Below are 20,270 nucleotides of genomic sequence, written 5' to 3'. Positions count from 1 at the left end.
TCCTGTATGCCCTATGTGCCCATGTCAACGAGAAAGAAAAGAGGCTTAATGCTGCGCAGCCAAAGGCCTATGCTCTTTATTCAGACGCGGTGATTCTTCATCGTCGTCATCTGAGTCGAGCCCTTCCAATTCAAACTCCTCAGCGTCTCTCACTCTACGATCGACCCTTGTGTATCCATTGATGTGTCCGTTCGCGTGACCGTTCGTGAGGGGCGCTTCGGCATCGGCTTTGTCGTCTTGTTCCCAAGTGTATACGGCGTAGAGGTGGATGAGCATGTTGACGACTAGACACGAATTAGCTTGAGATAGTGGTGAGCTATATGGGGAGACTCACAAAGGAACAGCAAGAAAGCGATGCTGTAGAGGATCAGCACGTAAGACACGTGCGTGACGTTCGCGTCGGATAGCAGCTTCATCTGCTCTTCGGTGGCGCCCATGAACATGAATCCACCAGCCATGAGCAGGAACGGCGTCAGGTACTGGAAGCTGTTCGGGTCCGAGCCGTCGGTTGCGACAGAAGCGCGGTCCTTGAGCACGAATGAGATCTCGATGATACGCGCGGCACCTGCAGCCATGAGGGTGTAGCCGAATATGGTGTGGATCATAGTCGATATTGGCAGATGTTGTGGGTGCGCAGACATGGCCCATCCGGTCATCAAGATGATGATACCGGGGATAAGGTTGCGCTTCGGCTGTCCATTGCGCTTTCGGCTGAGCCAGACACCGACCAGTCCGGCAGCCCACCAAACGATGCCCATAGATGTGTGCTGAAGGTCGTTGTGCACCCATGGTCCTCCCCATCGGTGTTCGGTAAAGGTGTTGACGCAACCCCAGGCGGCGATTACGAGCGAATCGAAGAACTCCTGGCTTCTTCCGGTCCTCCGCAGCCACATCTGTCCGACTAGAAGTAGAATCAGGAGAATAATGCCGTATGCGATGAAGGCGCTGCCCATGATGAAATGCGCCAGACATTGTCCAGTGTGATCCGCTCTGCAGAAGCCGAGTGCGGTAATTCCTCCAAAGAGGAACTGCACCCAGGTGACCACTGGCATAGCCTTTCCAACAACACCGTGCGCCTTCACTACCACGCGCCGTATCTTCCCATTGATGCCCTTCTCCAGGTGTAGCTTCAGGTAGATACCCATAGCAACTTGGGATACCAACATGAGCATGATGACAGGGATGAACTGGCTGTGGATGTTATCGGTGAACTGCCTGCCCTTGTGTCTATGGCCGAGGAAGTATCCGATGATTGCGAGGACGGTTCCGAGAGATTGTACCGGGACGTGCCATTTGGATCGTATTATCTAGCCTTGCTGTCAGCTCATGCTCTTCAGTCTCAATATGAAGTAGCTTACTCCTAATACCATACCCGTGGGGAAGATGATGCCCCATGCCACCGTTTGGACCAAGATGTGCGTCCATAGTATTGAGTCCTACATCGACCATCAGTCTTGCTGCCTCAACCAGGGTGGTCGAAGTGTCAACCCACTATTGGGTCAGGTGATATGGCATCACCATCTGGGATCGCATCCATATCGTGGTCGTGAGCTGTGACTGCTGCGGTGTATAGCAGCGCCGCAAGGGCCGCTCTTGTAGGGAGGCCCATTTCGCCGTGGGTATTTCTGAATAAGATTCGGGTCGCTGCAGCTGGCGCCACGAGCAGGTGATTATCGTGGAATCTGCAGCGTTGAGAGTTTCACAATAGCATCAGACGCGTGCTATGGTGGGACCGAATGGGGAGGCGAGTGTGTTCGTTGTTTCCCTTGCAGGCGTTGTCGCAATCTCGTGCTTACGTGAACAGAAGGCGCCACCGTCATTGGCTTCCGCCACACTCCGACCGGGCGATCAACACCATCATCTCCGACACCATCGTCGCCCTGCAGCTTCAGCTTCGCCATTCACGACATGACTTTCGAGAAGGGCGTCACCGAAATCGCGGACTCGGATGATGATCCGATGACGTCGTCACCTGGTGTTGTTCCGGATGAAGCGGGCGACAAGCATTGCGCAGTGTCCAATGTCCCGTACCAAGAGCGACAGGACGCGTCGCGCGAGGCAGATGGCCTCCAACAAGCATTCGCCGAACGCGATGCCAGCACAACTGAAGTCTTGGGCGCCGATTCCACCAATTCTCCAGTTGATGTCGACGCGTCGAGAATTGATCAGACTAACATGATGCCCAATGAGACCACTGCAGCGCAAAACGAGGAAGGAGCGACTGTCGAAGGTGGCAGCCACGGCCGGGGACTCCACACACAAATACATCCACAAAAGCCAGTATCGACGACCAGAGACATGCCAAATGGGCCTCAAGTGATGGTCGTTCCAACTGAAAACGGGGATCCAGTTGCCAAGGATGTCGAATCTGACCCCTCAGCCCGCGGTGACGAACAGCAGCCACCTGTAAGCCATGCCAGTCCTTCTTCTGCCGAACAGGAAGTAGCTGAGGCTATTCAACCCACAATGGCGGATGCGACGTTGAAGGTACCAGGTTCTGCTGCCCTCGCTCCATCAGAGTTCAGCGTCGATTCTGAGTTCCCAAACGGGTCAACATGTCAATCGCAAAGTACTGTCACACTCGCCAGTCTGCCTCGTGTGTCGAAAGATGATTCGGGTCGAGCTGTAAAGCATCATCCGGTAGATGGACACACGAGCGACAACGTAGTCTGTCCTAGATCATTACTTTGTAAGTTCACGCGCTCACATACGTTAGGACCGATCTCGGCCGACCTCAACAGCTGCCAGCATGCAGTCGAATACGACAAGGATTGCATTAGGCTCGTCAGGCGACGCAGGTCCTGCTGCGACCATGCCGGACGACTACACCAGCTCTACGCTCCATTGGGCTCAAGACACTGAAGACACGCCTCCTAATGCGCGAATGCACATCAACACTAGCGAAGCTGCCATGATCGAAAACGGATCTAGCTATGAGATCGGCCAGGAACAAACTTCCCGAAGCACATCCGCGGACCAGCAACTATCCGCAGAAGAAGTGGCATTGCCGAAAGAGAGCGCAGGCTCAAGTTTTGGTGCTAGTTCACCAATTGCTAAACTATCTACCCATGCCCAACCACACGCTGACGCCCAACACTTGTCATCGCCCATCCCAATGCCTCCATCGAGAACACCACAGGAAGTCACTCTTGATAATCTGAGAGCCCAAAAAGCTGCACTCTTGGCCTCTCTCAGTGCCCTTCCAGCGATCCAAGTGCTGATGGAAGAGAACGCCTTTTCAGATGCCGAATCAGGCGATGCTAGCGATGAACCTACTGAGACCGATGTCATGGCAGCCGCAAACAAAATCGTGAAAGAGCACATCAAATTACTACACGAATACAACGAGCTGAAAGATGTGGGTCAGGGGCTGATGGGCCTTATTGCGGATCAGCGGGGCGTACGGATAGTCGAAGTTCAAGAGGAGTTCGGCATCGATGCGCAGGACTGATCGCAAGTTTACCAGTGTACTGCGAACGGCAACGGGAGCGAGGAAGCGATAGACGACGGCGTGAACTAGGTGCGACAGGCGCAGAACAAACACGGCATCTGAGTGTCAAATAAACCTTATACTGTATGTACTTCCTCTTTCGCTCTATATGCAATCTGCCGTTCTCAGGCTACACACCACTGTCCCGTGCCTAGTTCAACTGCCCGCTGATCCGCCACGCCAGGCTCGACGCTCCAGCTCGCCGACTTTGCCAATACTAGCTGATGCCTGTCTCCATCAACAGACTTGGTGGCGATCCTTGGCCTCGACACATCTTCCGACGGACCCCAAGTACAGGTGGACGCGATGAGATCAATTGCGCAATACGAGCGCATCCTCGGTACATCTAAGATGCGGCTCATCCTCCAGATCTGGTCCGGGCCTCTCGAAGCCCGCTCTCTGCGGGTAGCGACAGACTTTGCGCACGGACCGCGAGCCGTGTGGCAGGGACGCGTTTGGCCAGATTGCCGGAAACCGGAGAAGCACCGATTGGAAAGGAAGAATTCCAGAAGACTGGATCTCAAGAGACAACGCCACATAGGTTTTCTTTTGCGACCTGCAGTGCGTGGATGTATTTTCACAAGAGTTGGGTTGCAGATTATGGTCAGCTGAGCCAGAATCCTCATACGATGTTCCATGACTCTGCACATTGCCATTCGGTCAATGTCGGCCACCAACACCTCAGCATCACCTTGGACGGGAATAATTGCAACCATCGTCTTGAATAATTGCGGGTCTTCCTCGGTCATACTCACACATGTAATCAGGGGAAGCGACGGAAGCTACGATCGTACCCCGAATACACCAGCAGAGTCGACCCCATGTATCGATGTGGTCTCATGCGGGTATCAGCATTGTACGTGTACCAACTCCGTCTCAACCACCGGTGAATATCAAATGCAGACCTTGAGCCGCAGCGCCCAGCTTTCTGCAGTGATTGCAGGGAAGTGGGAGTGCAGGGGCGCTGTCCATCCGTCTGAGAGGTCGACTGACGAAGTGGCGGTGCAGATTCTGCGTCTTGGTGTGGAGTCAGATGTCGCCCATTCATGCATTCGCGTTGACGAGTTCCATGAGCGTTGAAGATCCGCGGCCCCACGCAGGAAGGCAACCTTGGGAAAATCTTGAGTATCCTAGCCCTCGGAGGTATTATCGCGACATCTATGTTTATCATCACTTACATGTCATGAAGTCGGCGACCGACCACTACCCGATGAGAATAGTAATCATCTTCAAGACGAACAAGAGCCGATATTCCTGCTACGTTCTACGATACACGTCAGCCGTGTAATTTAAGGTTTAAGATGACACTTACTTTCGGGTAGGAGACAGATCTAACTTACATGTGGCGCTCTGAACGTCGGAGGCTAGAATGCGCAGTGTCCCGCTGGTTGATACCAAGCTAGGAAGCCGGTCCACTCCGTAATGCACGTCTACTCGCAAACGCAAGCGAGGGTCCTTCGGAACACTTGGAATTACTAGCGGGTAACATCTCCATGTGGTGATTGGCAGCTAGAGCATGGTAGGACAGCCCAAGCCGCTTGCTAAGTTGACAGCTCCACGGTGCATGCCGTCCCGTCCACTAATGCCATCCTATTGCTAGTCAGTCACCCATGATGAACTTATCGGTAGTTTGCAACGTGCTTTCTGGAGCGGGCGTGCCTCCTTTCCGGGATCAGTGGGATATATGGGTGTTTTGGAGACCCTGAGCCCTTCTACCCTAGGATCTTTCTGACCGACTTCTCCTTCCCCAGCCTCCGCGTTACTTACACCACACAATGTCGGCTACCGTCCAGGACTTCCAGCTTGCTGCTCTGGCTGCCGGCTTCACGATTGGGTTCGGGTTCTTGACAGTATGGGAGGCCGTCAAGCAGACACGGCGAAATCACAGCCCCCTTCGATCAGCCTACATCTACATGATATGGGGTGAAATTCTGGTCAATGTCATCATTGGTATCATTGGATGGCTGTTCTTGAACGATGTACTTGGGCCGACGTTAGTTTCCTGCCCTACTACGCACTATGAGGCCTCATACTGACAAGAAACGCAGTGTTCCCGTCCTTTTCTTCATCCTGTTTTTCTGGGTGTGGGAGATCCAACTACTCATGCAAATCATCATCAACCGCATTGCCCTCATCGCAGAACACCGAAGTACCATCCGCAACCTCAAATGGGGAACAGTAGTCCTCATCACCAGCATCAACATCGCCGTCTTCTGTATCTGGATTCCATCGCACACCGTCCCACCAATCAGCGAAACCTTCGTCAAGATCAACAACGTCTGGGACAAGATCAGCAAGGTTCTGATCCTCATCGTCGACGCAGGCCTGAACTGGTACTTCCTGCGCACCGTCAAGATCAGGCTTGTCGAACAACACGGCCTAACTAAATATGCGCCACTCGTCGGCTTCAACGGTAAACTAATGGTTGTCTCCATCGCCATGGACGCCCTCCTCATCGGTCTTATGTTCCTCGAGAACCAAGTCGTATACGTGCAATTCCACCCCGTCGTCTACATGGTCAAGCTCAACATCGAAATGTCCATGGCTTCCCTCGTCGTCCGCCTCGCGCAAGGCAAACCCCAAAACGATATGAACCCCGAAGAGTTCCACAGCTCCTCCGGCCCGGACTCGCACTCGCGCTCTAACGCACGCTCGCACCAACCGCACTCGGTTCAGCTGACCAACCGATCGAAACGCAACACGACAAACATGCGCAGCGCGGGCCTGAGCAAGATCGATAGCGATGAGAGTTTGGAGCTGGGTGGCATCCAGTGTACGACGGATCTACACATCACACATGAGGATAGGAAAGATTATGTTGACAGGAAGGATTTCATAGAGGGCAGCTCAAGGAGTAGCAATGATGCGCCGGCGCCGAGTGTGTTTGGGGATGAGACGCCCTTAAAGCAAGGGGCGAGGGTACGAGAGAGGTCGATGTGAAGAGTTCTTTCCTTTGTTTTGTTGAGCGGCTGTAATTAATGATACCCGTGGATATGTAATGACAGTTGGTAACTCCAAGGCAGTCTATATACAGCAAGTGACGGGGCTCATTTTCAGCTTGTAATAACCAGCCTACTCACCAACAAGTCGGACGTCTAGCCCTCTCATCCAATGCAGGTACCAGTTCGAGCTCTTTTCTCCACACCGGCGGCTTTCTGGCCCGTGCTCAGCTCCTCAGCGCGCGCGCTCCGTCTTCACTCTCACTTCAGCTCAGACACAACAACAGGACTGCCGCCTATTCTTCCGCCTCGCTTATCTCGCTCCCGGGAGTTGATCCGGAGGCCGAGCGCACGTATATCAATATCGCTCCACCTCCGCAATCCAACGCTTCTACTCCCCACCCGTTCGCAGATAGATCCTACCACAACGACTGCCACCACTACCACTACCTCCACGCGACGCATCTAGCTACCATGGTAAGGCTTCTCCTGCGTTTCTTTTGCTTTTCCCGTCATTTCCACTGTCAATCGTTTCTTTCCTTGTGTCTTAACTCATTTCCACCGTCTATCTTTCTTGTTTCTTTTGTCGCCAGCTATTTACATCGCTATATATACTGTTCACACTTACTATTCTACGCACCCCCAGTCCTTTCTACTGTCATTTCCATCGTCTAACCCTTACTTAGGTACTTAGTCACTCTCTTTCAGACACTGGCGTCACCTACCGCGACAGCAGCTTGCTTTCGACTTCGCCATCCTCGACCGCGATCGGTTTCGTCGTCGTTCGTTGTAGGTATCATCGCGACTCCAAAGAAGGGCCGTATAAGGGGTGAATATCGGATTGAGCTTGAGGTCGTGGTCTCGGCCTAAGCCTGGGTCTGGTGTATTGCTTTCGATAAAAGGTATCGTCGCGCATACGGTCAAGTCTTGTCGGACTACAATTAGTCACATATACTATACAATTGAACCTCATCTGCATCTAAGCCCGATCTTTTCATGTGTTCTCCTTCATCGTGATGTTGCTGGTCGCCTAATCCTCCACATGACGTCAGTCCCGCCTCCGCACGCGGCGCGACTATCCTCGACGCGTCGGGAATCACTCTCGCCACACTGTCATGTCTTCCTCATCGAACACTGCTTTCAAAACGCTTATATCGCGTTGCGACAATACTAGTCTCTATGAGTACACGTCGCGCTTCATTCCAGAGCTGGCTCTCCTAGGCTACACAGATGTAGCAGCGCGCCTGGTAGGCAGACTCAACAACTATGACTTCTACCACGACCGACTCGGAAGCCTTCGGCCACTTTGGTTCCTTTGGGTGCTGCGTGCGAAGGAAGACGGTGCACCATGGCCTGATGGAGAAGAAGATAAGGTGCGCCGAGCTGTGAGGGATAGACGGGCCAAGATCAGCAGCGATGATGCTCGAACGAGGAACGACGAAATGATAACACCAGAGGACTTACAGGAAGAGCTGCAACTTATCGCGAAGGAGTTCGCGTTGAAATGGTATAAGCCGACTGTGATGCCGGGGTCAGGACCTGCCGAGGCACTCCACGTCCATGAGCTTGATCGTTCACCCACTACTTCTCAGATGCTTGATAGTGCGAGAGACGCCATCCATAGTTTGGAGACTGCAAGTCCGGCACCTACGACCCGAGACGTGAGAAGCGGGCTGGTGCGCATACTGGACCTGGTCTTATCGGCTGAAGCAAACCATGAACAGCCCGGGATGGGCGAAACACTACGTCAGTCGGGCACCCCGCCCTCCCACGAGTTACTAAGTTGGCTGGCGCATAGCTTTGGGGAACGTTCGTACGAGACTCAGCCAGCAATGGAGTCCAGGCAGGCATGGAAGCTATATAAAAGCGGAGCGCTGAAACAGCACCTCAACATTGATGAAGCAGCGCTCGCAACCTTTGCAAAGGACTTCGAAGACGCTTTGACCGATCGACTCACGAACGGTCGAACTAGAACGAGAGCAGATATTCCCATTCATGAACTCTTGAAAGCGGCAGAATACAATACAAAATACAATGCCGAAGCCAAAGAAGTCAATCCCAAGCCCGCCGAAACCTCGCTCTTTCACTCTCCAGCCACCGACTCGCAGATTGAAGAAGCCGAAACACGGCTCAACACCACCTTGCCAGCCGACTACAAGACCTTCCTCAACATCAGCAACGGTTTTGATTCTCCTTGTGGGCACCCACTAGGCGACCTCCAAACACCGCTCCATCCCGTCGATAAACTGCGCTGGCTCAACCCCGCAGAAGAAGACTACTTCACAGATCTCACGCTCGACCTACCCACTCGATGGGATAAATGGCCTTTCGCACCCCCTCCAACTAAGAAGGCCTATGCTTGCGACGAAGAGACAGAGCATTTCCTTATCGGTCGCGCATTAGAAATCGGTACGCAGGAGATTGATAATGCGTGGCTTCTCCCGCCTTCTTCCATTACGCCGATAAAGAAGGCTGTGAGGAAGATGCTGGACGATAAGACTCTGGGCGAACGCGAAAAGAACAGTGTAAGAGTTGCAATAAGGGATTTCGCGGGTAGCGAAGAGGAATGGGAGCAGATGGAGTGGGCGTGTGTTACTTGGGCTAGTGGAGGGGTGGCGGCTATGTATGTTTATCCGGGGTTTAGGGCGTGGCTTGAGGATGTTGTTGAGAAGGGGAGGGTTGGGTTGGATGGTGAGGAGGAGGAAGAGCAAGAAAATATGTTGAGGCGTGGGATGTGGCTGGGGAGAGTGTTTCAGAATGGAGAGAGCGGGGATCAATTGGACGCGGATAGAGACGGAGAGGAACTGCCAGAGTGGCTGAAAAACGCGATTATAGCGGCGACACCGACAAAAAGTTATTGATCAGGAGCGGATGGAGCCAATGACTGCGTATACTGCGTTGTGAAGATGCAGTTCGGGTCGGGCGCTTTGAACACCATTGGTTTCTGGACCCTTTGATTCGAGACGGATGCTCTTGATTAACTGTCCGTGCTCTTGGATAGTGGCAAATGATAGGTATAAAAGCTCTGGTCCCATCTGCTCCTTCCCTTTTTCTCATCACATTCTCATTTTTGAATTACCAAAAACTTCTGAGCGTATCCCGATGGCTGTCTCTCCTCCGCTCCTCGGTCCCAGCATCTGGAGAGGCGTGACGCATGATCTCCTCGTTAGTTCAAAGTGCGCGGTTCCACGCTCATGTGCGTGGAATAGCATCACAAAAATAAGAGGAGCTGACTGGATGTTGATGTCTCTGTCGACTCCAAACAAGTACTCAACAACACCTTGAACCAGAACAGCACCAAATGATGTTCATGGTTTGTTTCAATCTTCTGAAACTGACATAGTGGTCTGTGATGACCTGTGTGCGCTGGCGTTGCAATAACAAGGCTTGCAGCAAGCTCGCATGGCCCACGAAAAACTTCAAGCACTCACGTCATGATTCTGAGGCGCTGGCTAGGTATATAAACCGACTCTTCTGGACCTTTCTTCTACAGCATCAACATCCTGGACCGGTTCCGAAAAAGGCATTGACAAATCTCTCATGTCCTAAGCGTCTTCTTCTTCTCTCAAACTTGATACGCGGGGAGTCTATGGCTGGAGAGAGAGAGGACTAAAATCGTATGCATCAGTTGCTATGGGCACTCCAGATCTACACTTCCAAACGCTCTTAATTCCTACCAGAACAGCGAAATGTCATGGCTATGAATACATGGACGAGAGATTGTGTCATTACGTTGCCGAGAGCGACAAAAAATGGGGCTTGGTTACATTGATGATCTTCTTTGCTGCACCCGACTACAGGAAGTGTGTGTATAGAAACACCTTTTACACCTCACCGTTCTTCTCTCCTATACCTCACGGGCTTTTGCTTGTTTTCTAAAACGATATAGCAGCATCGTGATGTCTGCGTCTCCTCCTCTCTTTCAAAATCATGTGGAAGTCGTGGCATGTCTCTGGCCTGTTCTTCGAAGACCGCGTACCGCCGAATGATATCTTCATTCGCTGGAACAACAAGTTACATCGAGTGGCTTCCATAAAAGCGCGTCCAAAATCCCAGTTCGAAGGCAAGATTCTCCCTACTGCACTCCAAAATTTACACACTTTCTCCAAATCAAGATTTCACACAACGATGTCTGCTTCTCCGCCCTTTCTCTAAAAGCCTTCAACGCTCGCTTATGCTTGTGGAGATGTCGCCGCTAGTCTACCACTTTTTGAAAGCATAAAAGGTTCATTATTCACGAGATACGATCTTGTATCTTACACCCTCGGTGCACGAATTCCTTTCCAAAATATCATCCAACTCATGTCATGTCTGCGTTTTCCGCTCCTTCTTCAAAGAATTGTTCAGATGGGCATGTACCTGGCCCTTTTACCAAAAGCAGCACCCTCAGAATGTATGACCAGAGTTACCACTGGTTCAACTTGATGCGCCTGTTTGCCTTTTACCTTGCTACGTATAAAAATTACGCGAAGATAACGCGATGTGGAGAAAATTGAACTCACTAAGGTTGCGCGGAAGGAAAAAGTAGGACACAAATGCATACGCGACATCCTCGATAGTTGTCCTTCTCTAATAAGTAGATGAACGCATAAAATGACTTTTCTGCACGCCTCATCAACACTCTTTGTCATACAACCATAAATTTGACTAGGACATTAAAAAACAAGATTCCAGGGTCTGATAAGAACTAGAGAGAATCGAATGCCCACAAAAGGCTCGCGATGTCTACTTTGCTCTCTTCTTCCTTACTGTTCCTTTAAAACAGTATCATTGTTCAAACACCAGAAAACCTTTCAATATCGACGCATGAGAGGTAGAAGATCAGAAAGTATGCGCCAGGCCTATTATGTCCGCTCTGCGTCGAGCCCAACTACAACTTTCATCCTCTCCAGCATATGCTTTCTTTCAATCTGCTTTCACACATCCTACACCCAATATATCTAACAGAAGATTCTACACTACACTCTCATGAAATGCAGACGACCAAAAGACTCACTTCTACTACTACCTGTCGCGCTAGGCTATAAAACACAACATTTCATCTGCCTATGCTCTTCTCTTCTTCTCTCATACATTCACCTCTAAACTCAATACAAAAAAATCCGAAGACCTCATTGCAATGAGACGTGGAAAGCTTGAAAAACCATGTTCTTCATTTGCCATGTCCGAGTTCCTCGAAACGGGCTGCGAAGCATATAAATACACCCTCCTCTGCTTCTACTCCATTCTTCATCAACAACACTCCCTTTCCAAACACCAAAAGGCTTGTATGAAGACGCCATGAGAAGACCGAGTCCAAAATGCTAACTCGAACGCTTGATGTCCTTGCTCCCCGCCCAAAGCAGAATACATATAAAAGGCCTTCTTCCCTGCTTCTTCTTCTTCTTCTCCACCTATCTTTTTTGATAACTCTTCTCAAAAAAGCATCGAGTTGTTGCTATGTTCTGAGTTCGTTCGGACCAGAAAACTAGTACAGGGCCTCCCATGTTCCGACTTTTGCGCGCCTGGACGCAAAAGGTTGCACCCCGCGACATGTGTTGCGCTCTTCTCGTCTGCAAGTCGGTCATGTATATGTCTGGGGCATTAAAATAGTACATGTTGCAGACTGTCCAAAACGATCGGCCGGTCGACATATGTTCGCGTGCGCGTCGCGGACACACACATTCAAATCCAGACATGCCCGTTAGCGCAGCCGTGGGCATAGTAGCGGCGGAAAGAGCATCACTACAAGATATATAAAAGACCAGTTTCCTCCACTACCACACACTCGTCTTCTACACATTTTCTACTTCCTTCCAAAAACCAAAACTTGGAGCATTTCGGCACATGAGAAGCAGACCATCAAAGTCGAACTACAAGCTGTTACATGTCTGACTTGCTTCAACTTCTAAAAAACTCTACCCTACAACAGAATGATCTTTCTCGCTTCTCGCTGCTTTTCTACTACCAAACTTTGAAAGATCGTCCAACTGACCATGGAGGAAGGCCATGAGAAGAGATTCCCCCCGAAATAACATATCCTGCTCGTCATGAGCAACTCGCTCCGACTTGGCCTACCAAAGATCATATGCCTGCAAAGAATGTTCTTCCGACTGCTCAAAAGAGTGAGCACCCCCTTTATGACAGTAGAGGCATAGGCCAATCGTTCATGAGAGGCGGGAGACCAGAAAGCTATCGTCGCTCAACACATGGCTGTGCCGCTCGCTCGGGGCTAGGAGGGGTATAAAAGCCTTCTTTCTGCAGTGCTTCTTCCTTTCCTTAACTCTCTGGCTATGACTTTATTATCGAAAAAAGAAGAACCAGGGTGTATGAGAGCAGAAACAGGGAAATTAAAAACAGGATCCGTGGGAAACCATGTTCTGAGCTTTTCTTGAGAGAGGTTTCCAACGCCAGCTAGCAGGGCCAAGTGCATCAAACGAATGGCATGTCCAAAGACGCTGACAGTGTCCATGATGAGGACCATCTCCCCTGTTGAGTGGACGGATGTCAATCATGTGTTCGTTCATATTATGCATTACTTCGTGTCATCTCTACCTCTCGCCACTCAACCAGGCCGTCTAACTTTCTTCAACTTATTCCTCCATCCTCTATCCTTCCCGCTCTTCCCTTCTCTTGTATCTTTCGATGTGTCCGCAGCCTCGGCTTCTTTCTCTCTCGGATACCCGTCGTCTGGAGTACCCGGCCCATCATCTTGACTCCGTCCCCCGTCACCAGGATTTCGTTCCCACAACCCCTTCCCAACAAGCGTCGCCTCCCGACTTAGCGGCTTGCGACTCAGCCTCGCCTCCTCCACACCTCTCAGGTATCTTTTCCGCAATTCTTCGTCGCTCAGGACGTGGATAGAAAGATCTGTATCCGACCTAGCCAGCGGTCTAATCTCCATATCATCGTGTTCAGTCGGAGAAGCCATCCACGCTTTCTCCTTGCCAGCCACTGCGAAAGAAGGAGTTGGCGTTGATAACAAGGGTGTCGGTGACATGGGCGACTTGCCGCCACCATCACCATCTGTATCCGTATCTTCAAGGTCCTGCAAGAACAGCCCATGATCCACGACCGTCCCTCTCGTCCCTTTCTTCCCGTACAACTGCCTCCCCAACGCCCTATTCTTCGCACTGATAAGATCCTTCCCACTCAACCCCGTACGCCTCCTCGCCGCCACCGCCATTGCAAACGCCGCGCGCAACGGCGTAAGTCTGTAGCCCTCCTTGACAAGCGTGGAATTAAACTGTGCGTCCTGCCACAGCACGTACATACTAAGCACCCAGGCACTCGTTACAAACATGAACAACCCAGCCATGAGCGTCGAGAAACCCCATTGGTAGGTCGGATTGGCAGTGTCGGGGAGGCAGCGGCTTCTCCCTATGAGCGAGTAGTACTGATACCCAATTCCATTGTAGCAGTACCCGTAGTCTCCGACTAGGTCGTCGGCGTTGTACGTTTTGCCACCCACAGGGACGGAGACGCTGGTGTTGCAGAGATGAGTGATGGAGTCTTGGTTGTAGACCTTTTGTTCCGTCCAGGTTTGCGTGTTGTTGGGGAAGTCGAAGGTGCAATTGAACAAAAGATCGTCGTATTGATTAAACGAGGTGTGTTGCCAAAGGTCTCTTTGTTCGGCGGCGGTTACAGTGGTGCCGTTAGCGAATTTGCAGTCACCTATTTTCGTTGGTATTAGTATGTCGAAAGATTCTCGGAGCAGCGGTTGGATGATGGGTGTAGGTATGTGGGGGGCAAGGTGGAGGACGACGTACAACTTTGCCGTCTCTTATCCGTAATGTAGCCATAATCACTCTGCAATTCGTAGTCCGCACAGCCTGGTTGCTTCCACGTCTCGTTCTTGGTGCCCAGGATAACCCACGCACTTGATAATTGGGAAGCGGGAATGATGTTGTTCGACCCGTCGATGTCGAGCCACGCGATAGAAGTGCTGTCGTAACCTGTCATGGCGCCGAGAACAATGGGTACAAGAAGCACGTAACCCGTCGACCAAAACATGTAGAAGAACAAAAATCGCGTCCGTATACTCCTCGCAGTCCATAGCTCTTTCGTCAACGCCCATAGACAGTGCAACCCGGGCCCTTCCATAGCCATCCTCTGGAAAATGCTGAAGCTCGCCGGATGTCGTTCGATCGCGCGTAGTAACGCGTCGCAGAAGACATTGTACGTGGCCCACCACGCCAATGCCTGTGCGCCTTTCCCGATGAGCAAGTCCCAGAGAATGTCTATCGTCTTGGCCTGTGAAAAGGTGAATTGGCCCCACGTAGCGTCCAGCGTAAAGAGTTTCTCTATTCCCGTCACCGTTGCATTCTGAGGGTCTCCGCCGATGGTGTTTCCGCATGACAAAGTCTTGTCTGCGAAAATGTATCTTATCGGTGTCACCGTGCCCGCTGCAAATATGGGCAGGATGACCCAGCTGAGTAAGAGGAGAAAGGCGTAGAACTGCTTCTTCGACCACCGGAAGTGTTTCCATAGCGGTGCATTCTTGATCGTCCGCGCGGTCCATTTAGTCGCGTGCCAGATACTCAGACAGGCGTCGTGCAACATCCAGGTCCAGCGTACCTTCCATCGCGGTTCCGACAGCCAACCTCTCGGTGTGCATGTTGCCTCCTGCACGCTGTCATTACCCCAGGTTTTGACGCGTTCATGCTGTATTGCAGGCTTTCCTTCCGAGAACGATTCTTGCGTTGAGTTGACAGATGTACACGCAACTTTGATATCCTCCTCTTTCGCGGTCAAAGCCTTCTTATCATTGTATCTCAACTCCGCCATCTCGTATCAATGCCAGCAAAGGCGACGCGAGATCGCGGTTAGTGCATTCGTATGCGCAACTCGGTGTCGAAGAAGCGAGGACGGTGGTGGCGGAGGGGGCCAGGGAGGTAGTTAGGCAGCCCACACGTACGCAGTTCGCATTCGTCTCGAGGAAATGGAGAACCGTCGAACAAAAGATATTCGGCGAGACCTACGCGTCGCGGGATGCCTGAGCGCAATTACCCCGGGCTAGACCCGTTCCTTCGTCGGTTCGTTGCTTCGCTGCATGGATGCCTGTGCTATGGCTGCAGGTGTCGTCCCGGAGAGTTAACACCTGCGCACGAGCACGGAAAGAACTCCTACTCTTCCCCATCATCCTGCAAGACATCCTCCCGCAGCAAGCCACAGTGGTCTGTAACAGCAGTGGAGCTCTCCGTTCATTCGATAGCGTGTGGTTGCGCGCCAAAATTGTGTGCTGTCGTGCAACGAACTCGAGGAGCGCACGACGGTCGTAGGAAGAATTGGGTTCCCCAGCACGATGTGAGGCTGTGTACTTCTTCACTAGTCCCAGAACAGCTAGCTTCAGGGACATCTCCTCGGCTAGTCAGGAAATGCCCTGCACTTTTCAAGGCAGACACGAAGTGAGATGGAGCCCAGCTGCATTTAGCGGACCGGCGTAACATGGTAAAAGCTTAAAGATCGACAAACATAAAAATGCTATGAGGACCTAGACTCTGCCCACGATGTCACCTTCACTAACGCTATCCATGCTCAATCAAGGAAATTCTCGATGCATCAACGACATCAACGATGGATCGAGGACATCAACGTCACCAACGCTATCAACTATCAACCAACGACATAGTGCTCGTTCCTTCTCCATCGCGTAGCTTCCGCTTCCGTCCGACGAACCACTGACGATGAGCAACCAACAACGTACAGCTCCCGCAATCGATACCAACAACAGGACTGTGGTGTTTGATCTCGAGGCATATGATAGCTTCGACGATGATGAATGGAAAACTCCTCACGACATCACCATCCTCACTTCACATCCTCAACTCAACAAATCCATTCCCTCAAATATCAGTATGAATAATCTCGAGCACCAGGCCCATCCCCTCAAGGAGAAAACAATAGAAGAACCCTTTATGTATACATCCAAACGCCCATTGAAACACGCAGATCCCCCACAAGTACACTCGTCCATCTCTCTCCCATCACACTCACACTGCAAATATCACACTCAACTCCCCACAGGCGTCCCACTGCGACTAAGCACACTAGCCGAACTATTAGTCCGTAGTACTGGCGTCGCACTCCTACTCCTCTCCCTCTCGCGATCCCGCTCTTCGGTTTTGACCCGCTCCCTCGCTTCCTCGACAAGACGCTTAGCCTCGCGTACATTGCGCATGGTCCTACTAAGTTTGCCCTCTTTGCCATCTTGGATCTTCTGCAGTTCACCTCTCGCTTCGATATCTTCTTTAGTCTTAGTAACGAAAGACTTGAGACTGACTTTGATATTCTGACGCAAGTCCTGGCCTTCGTCGAAAATGGCGTCGCTGTCGCGGATGGATTTGACGTTTTCAACGCGGCGCGTCAGGTATAAGGTAGGGCGGCGGGCGGCGGCAGAGGCAGCAGCAGCGAACTGTTCGCGGCGTTGGGCGATGATTCGTTGGACTTCTTCTTCGTAGGCGGTCTCGTAGACGTTGATGTCGACGTTGGAGGGGGATTCGGAGACGATGCATCCGTCTTCGGGTTCGGGAAGGAAGTCTTCGCCTGTGCCGATGTTGAGGAAGAGTGTGTCTTCTAAGGGGTTGTGCGCGTGGCCTTTGCCGAGGGGTGTGGTTGGCGCTGATGATGAGGGGGCGAGGCCACCGGGAGTTGAGATGGAATGTATGGGCGCTGGCCGGATTGACATGTTCTCGTGGATGATCTTGGCTTCACTGAGACCTGGAGCCGTCGGCGTCGTTGGACTGCCAGAAGTAGATCCCTTACTGGCTGAACGCTTCCCTGCTACCTCAGGTCGGAGACCAGGTTTGGTGTATGCCATGTCGTCCATGTTATGGGGAAGTCTCTGGCCCTTTTCGTCGATTTTGATCTGATGGTGTACACCCTCGGAGGAGAGTGCGCTCTCAACTGGTCGGCGGTCATGTGTGTCTTGTGATTTTGATTTGCGTAGTGCCGATGGTCGCATGGACATGGGCGGCTGAACGATTCGCGAGGCACTACCCAGTATACTCTCTATGCGGTCTGGTCGCCGTCTGAATAGTAGCTGCTTGAAGCGCTTCACTGCGCGTACCTATGCAGTCGTTAGCTCAAGAATGGCTACGATACTTTGATACCAATGCTTTCGCATGCGATAGGGAAGACGTGCACCTACCACTGTTACCAAGTGACCCATGTTGCCAGTGATGGCAGCATTGACTTCCTCATCGGTAGGCGGATCGATGATGATGGCGACGTTCTCCGACTTTGCTAATAAAGGGTCCGTCCCTTGTCGCGTGACCCATGGGTGTTCCTGGAAAGTCAGTCTTGCGCAATGAAGTTGGGCAGTCAACTCACTCTGATCTCTTCCATGGTTATCCTCTTTTTGGGATCCTTGTCCATGAGCCTGACCAGAAGATCCTTCAGCTCGGGATTGCATTCGGTCTCAAATTCCAATGGGTCCATCCGTATTGATTGGTAAAGCTCGATCATACCGTGCTTCTCGAATGGTATACGGCCAAAAAGCAGGCAGTATAGTGTGCAGCCCATGGACCATATGTCGGCAGCTCTTCCAGAAACATGACCATGTTTCGCAACGCACAGCTCCGGCGGCATGAAAGCTGGCGAGCCCGCTGACTTGGCCGTCTTCATCTCGCCTTCCTTGTCGAACATTTCCGAGACGCCAAAATCGACAATCTTCAGCACATCCTCTTCGGTGATTAGGCAGTTGTCGGGCTTGATGTCTCGATGGATAATACCCTGGGCGTGAACTGGCACGTGTTAGCATTGTCTCGTGAATGACCTAGCCTCACGTACGGTACTCGAGACCCAGTATCATGTCTCTGAACCAACACCGACACTGCTCTTCGCTGTAGGGGTCGGCGCGCTCCTCGAGACCAACTTGCATGACGACGCCTTTCTTGCACATCTCCATGACCATGTACAGCGAGTCCTCCTCTGGGTCGTCCAGCACCTCGATCAACGTGACCAGGTTCGGGTGGTGTAGCTTCTTCATGATGGCGATTTCTTCCTTGATCAGCTCGAAAGCATTGTTCTCTTCTGTCACCGAATGCCGGTGCAGCGGTGAATTGAAGCCTATGCCAGCAGGGAGGGCGCGCATTCGTTTCGCAGCGGTCGGTCGGCGCAGGAGATTGGACTGAGCGCGTTTCCGCAGTCGGGATTTGGAGAATTCCTTAACAGCCTGCGCGTTGATGCGTCAGCGAGAGCCAATGCCTGTACCTCGAGGGAACCCGCATCGTCTTATTGGGGGCATGCGCCCGGGTGGTGCCTTCTCTTTCCGGTGGAGATGTCGAGAGAGCTGGTATCCTCACATATTCTTGGCCATACTGGTCGACAGCGAGATGGACGGCGCCAAAGGAGCCGCGGCCAATCTCCTGCTTGACTAGGTACTGGTTGATGCGGTGTTGGGCGCTGCCGTCATCTTCGCTGTTGCTGTACTCGGAGCGCGCATTGAATGTTTCCTGTGCTGTCAGAGGTGGCTCAGGGTCGCAGCTTCTGCATTCAGTGGGTCGCACCTTCACACGTCTCGTCGAGGAAGCGGCGCGCTTGTGGTGTCGTAACGGGCTCTGGTATGCGGGTGTTGACCTTGTCTAGCATCAGCTCCGGCCAGGACCAGCACCTCCGCGGGGTAGCCATGGCATATCCCCGGGCAACACGCACATAAACTTGACGGGGGGCGGTCGTCCGGCCTCGCTGACAGCTGGAACTTCTAGGGAGGGTTGCGATGTGTAGATGCGCAGGTCGGACTCGGATGGGCGCTTGGGGGGAGGTGTGGACGAGGGCGTGGGCGGGTGTGACATAACTACCTCGCAGTCGAGGGCACGGCAGATGCTAAGTACGTAGTTGATAAGATGGACACGGGCCTAGGAGACGGCTAGGGAGAAATAATATGGGGAAGTTCGGGGCGCTGGACTACGACGTTCCGACAGCCCAGGATGTCTTTTGCTACGGGGCCCGACTAGGAGGGGAGCGATGCAGCAGAGAGGGGGCCTTTCCTGACATTTCTTTCAGCCTCACCCGTTGACGGGCAATCACATCACCCCCATCCACCCACCGCACTTGGCGCACGACGTCCCCACCGTCTAGGCTCTCTGTTACCCACTTGGCTAGTGAATTGCGTATACACAGCTACAGAAGCTCCTCACAATCCACGCTCCTACCTTGGCGCCATATCGCGACGCTCAATTGGCACGGTCACCACACCCGCTTCCCTATCTCCAACACCACAAGCATAGCACCACGCATACCAATAACCTCGCCCCATTGTCGCATCCCTGACGACGTCATACTCCCGCAATGGTCCTCTACAGCTTCTACATCTTCGATCGGCACAGTAAGTCGTCATGTGAAGTTGCGATCACCGCTTTGTACACGCGCTGACCGCACGTGCAGCCGAGTGCATCTACTCGCGCCGCTGGACGCCCGCCCGCCCAACCTCATCCTCGTCCAAAGCTGCCGCCCGCCCGCCCTCTGGCGCCTCCATCGCAAGCAATGGCGACGTGGTGGCTGCCGTCCGCAAAGGCATGTCGCATTCCGACGACGAGAAGCTCGTCTTTGGCCTCGTCTTCTCCCTCCGCAACCTCGTCACCAAGCTGGGTGGCGCCGACGACACGTTTCTCTCCTATCGCACCGGCGAGTACAAGCTACATTACTACGAGACGCCCACGCGCATGAAGTTTGTCATGCTCACCGATACAAAGGTTATCAACCTAAGACAGTATTTGCACCAGATCTGGGCAAATCTGTATGTGGAATACGTGGTCAAGAACCCGCTTGCGCCCACGGAGCACCCGGGCGGCATTGGCGTTGCGAATGAGCTGTTTGAGCGGGGGCTGGAGGCCTTCATCACAGCGGTACTGCCAGTATGA

At 52.4% G+C, this 20,270-nt stretch overlaps 7 protein-coding genes across 7 annotated transcripts; 4 read left to right on the top strand and 3 right to left on the bottom strand.

Moving 5' to 3' along the window:
• Window positions 1–45: 45 nt before the first annotated feature.
• On the bottom strand, window positions 46–1,609 carry J4E85_005708 (uncharacterized protein; the record flags this gene model as incomplete). The annotated part of the gene is made up of 4 exons (XM_051469951.1): window positions 46–284; window positions 335–1,307; window positions 1,359–1,436; window positions 1,493–1,609. 4 exons carry the CDS (start codon window positions 1,607–1,609, stop codon window positions 46–48), a joined length of 1,407 nt encoding a protein of 468 aa, XP_051326782.1.
• Window positions 1,610–1,908: 299 nt separating this feature from the next.
• J4E85_005707 (uncharacterized protein) lies at window positions 1,909–3,451 on the top strand (the record flags this gene model as incomplete). Its single annotated transcript, XM_051469950.1, has 2 exons — window positions 1,909–2,667; window positions 2,717–3,451. The coding sequence occupies 2 exons, from the start codon at window positions 1,909–1,911 to the stop codon at window positions 3,449–3,451; spliced, it is 1,494 nt and encodes a 497-aa protein (XP_051326781.1).
• Window positions 3,452–5,265: 1,814 nt separating this feature from the next.
• On the top strand, window positions 5,266–6,430 carry J4E85_005706 (uncharacterized protein; the record flags this gene model as incomplete). The annotated part of the gene is made up of 2 exons (XM_051469949.1): window positions 5,266–5,483; window positions 5,539–6,430. 2 exons carry the CDS (start codon window positions 5,266–5,268, stop codon window positions 6,428–6,430), a joined length of 1,110 nt encoding a protein of 369 aa, XP_051326780.1.
• Window positions 6,431–7,544: 1,114 nt separating this feature from the next.
• On the top strand, window positions 7,545–9,290 carry J4E85_005705 (uncharacterized protein; the record flags this gene model as incomplete). The annotated part of the gene is made up of 1 exon (XM_051469948.1): window positions 7,545–9,290. The coding sequence occupies one exon, from the start codon at window positions 7,545–7,547 to the stop codon at window positions 9,288–9,290; it is 1,746 nt and encodes a 581-aa protein (XP_051326779.1).
• Window positions 9,291–13,529: 4,239 nt separating this feature from the next.
• On the bottom strand, window positions 13,530–15,195 carry J4E85_005704 (uncharacterized protein; the record flags this gene model as incomplete). The annotated part of the gene is made up of 3 exons (XM_051469947.1): window positions 13,530–13,633; window positions 13,684–14,082; window positions 14,178–15,195. 3 exons carry the CDS (start codon window positions 15,193–15,195, stop codon window positions 13,530–13,532), a joined length of 1,521 nt encoding a protein of 506 aa, XP_051326778.1.
• A 1,225-nt stretch (window positions 15,196–16,420) lies between these two features.
• Window positions 16,421–19,202, bottom strand: J4E85_005703 (uncharacterized protein; the record flags this gene model as incomplete). Its single annotated transcript, XM_051469946.1, has 7 exons — window positions 16,421–17,476; window positions 17,558–17,695; window positions 17,740–18,152; window positions 18,199–18,583; window positions 18,714–18,863; window positions 18,918–18,987; window positions 19,063–19,202. The coding sequence occupies 7 exons, from the start codon at window positions 19,200–19,202 to the stop codon at window positions 16,421–16,423; spliced, it is 2,352 nt and encodes a 783-aa protein (XP_051326777.1).
• Window positions 19,203–19,698: 496 nt separating this feature from the next.
• On the top strand, window positions 19,699–20,270 carry J4E85_005702 (uncharacterized protein; the record flags this gene model as incomplete). The annotated part of the gene is made up of 2 exons (XM_051469945.1): window positions 19,699–19,735; window positions 19,795–20,270. The coding sequence occupies 2 exons, from the start codon at window positions 19,699–19,701 to the stop codon at window positions 20,268–20,270; spliced, it is 513 nt and encodes a 170-aa protein (XP_051326776.1).

This window comes from Alternaria conjuncta, assembly GCF_024043145.1.
Source record: "Alternaria conjuncta strain BMP 0040 chromosome Unknown scaffold_7, whole genome shotgun sequence".
Taxonomy (NCBI): Eukaryota; Fungi; Ascomycota; class Dothideomycetes; order Pleosporales; family Pleosporaceae; genus Alternaria; species Alternaria conjuncta.
This window is presented reverse-complemented; position numbering and strand designations above follow the sequence as displayed.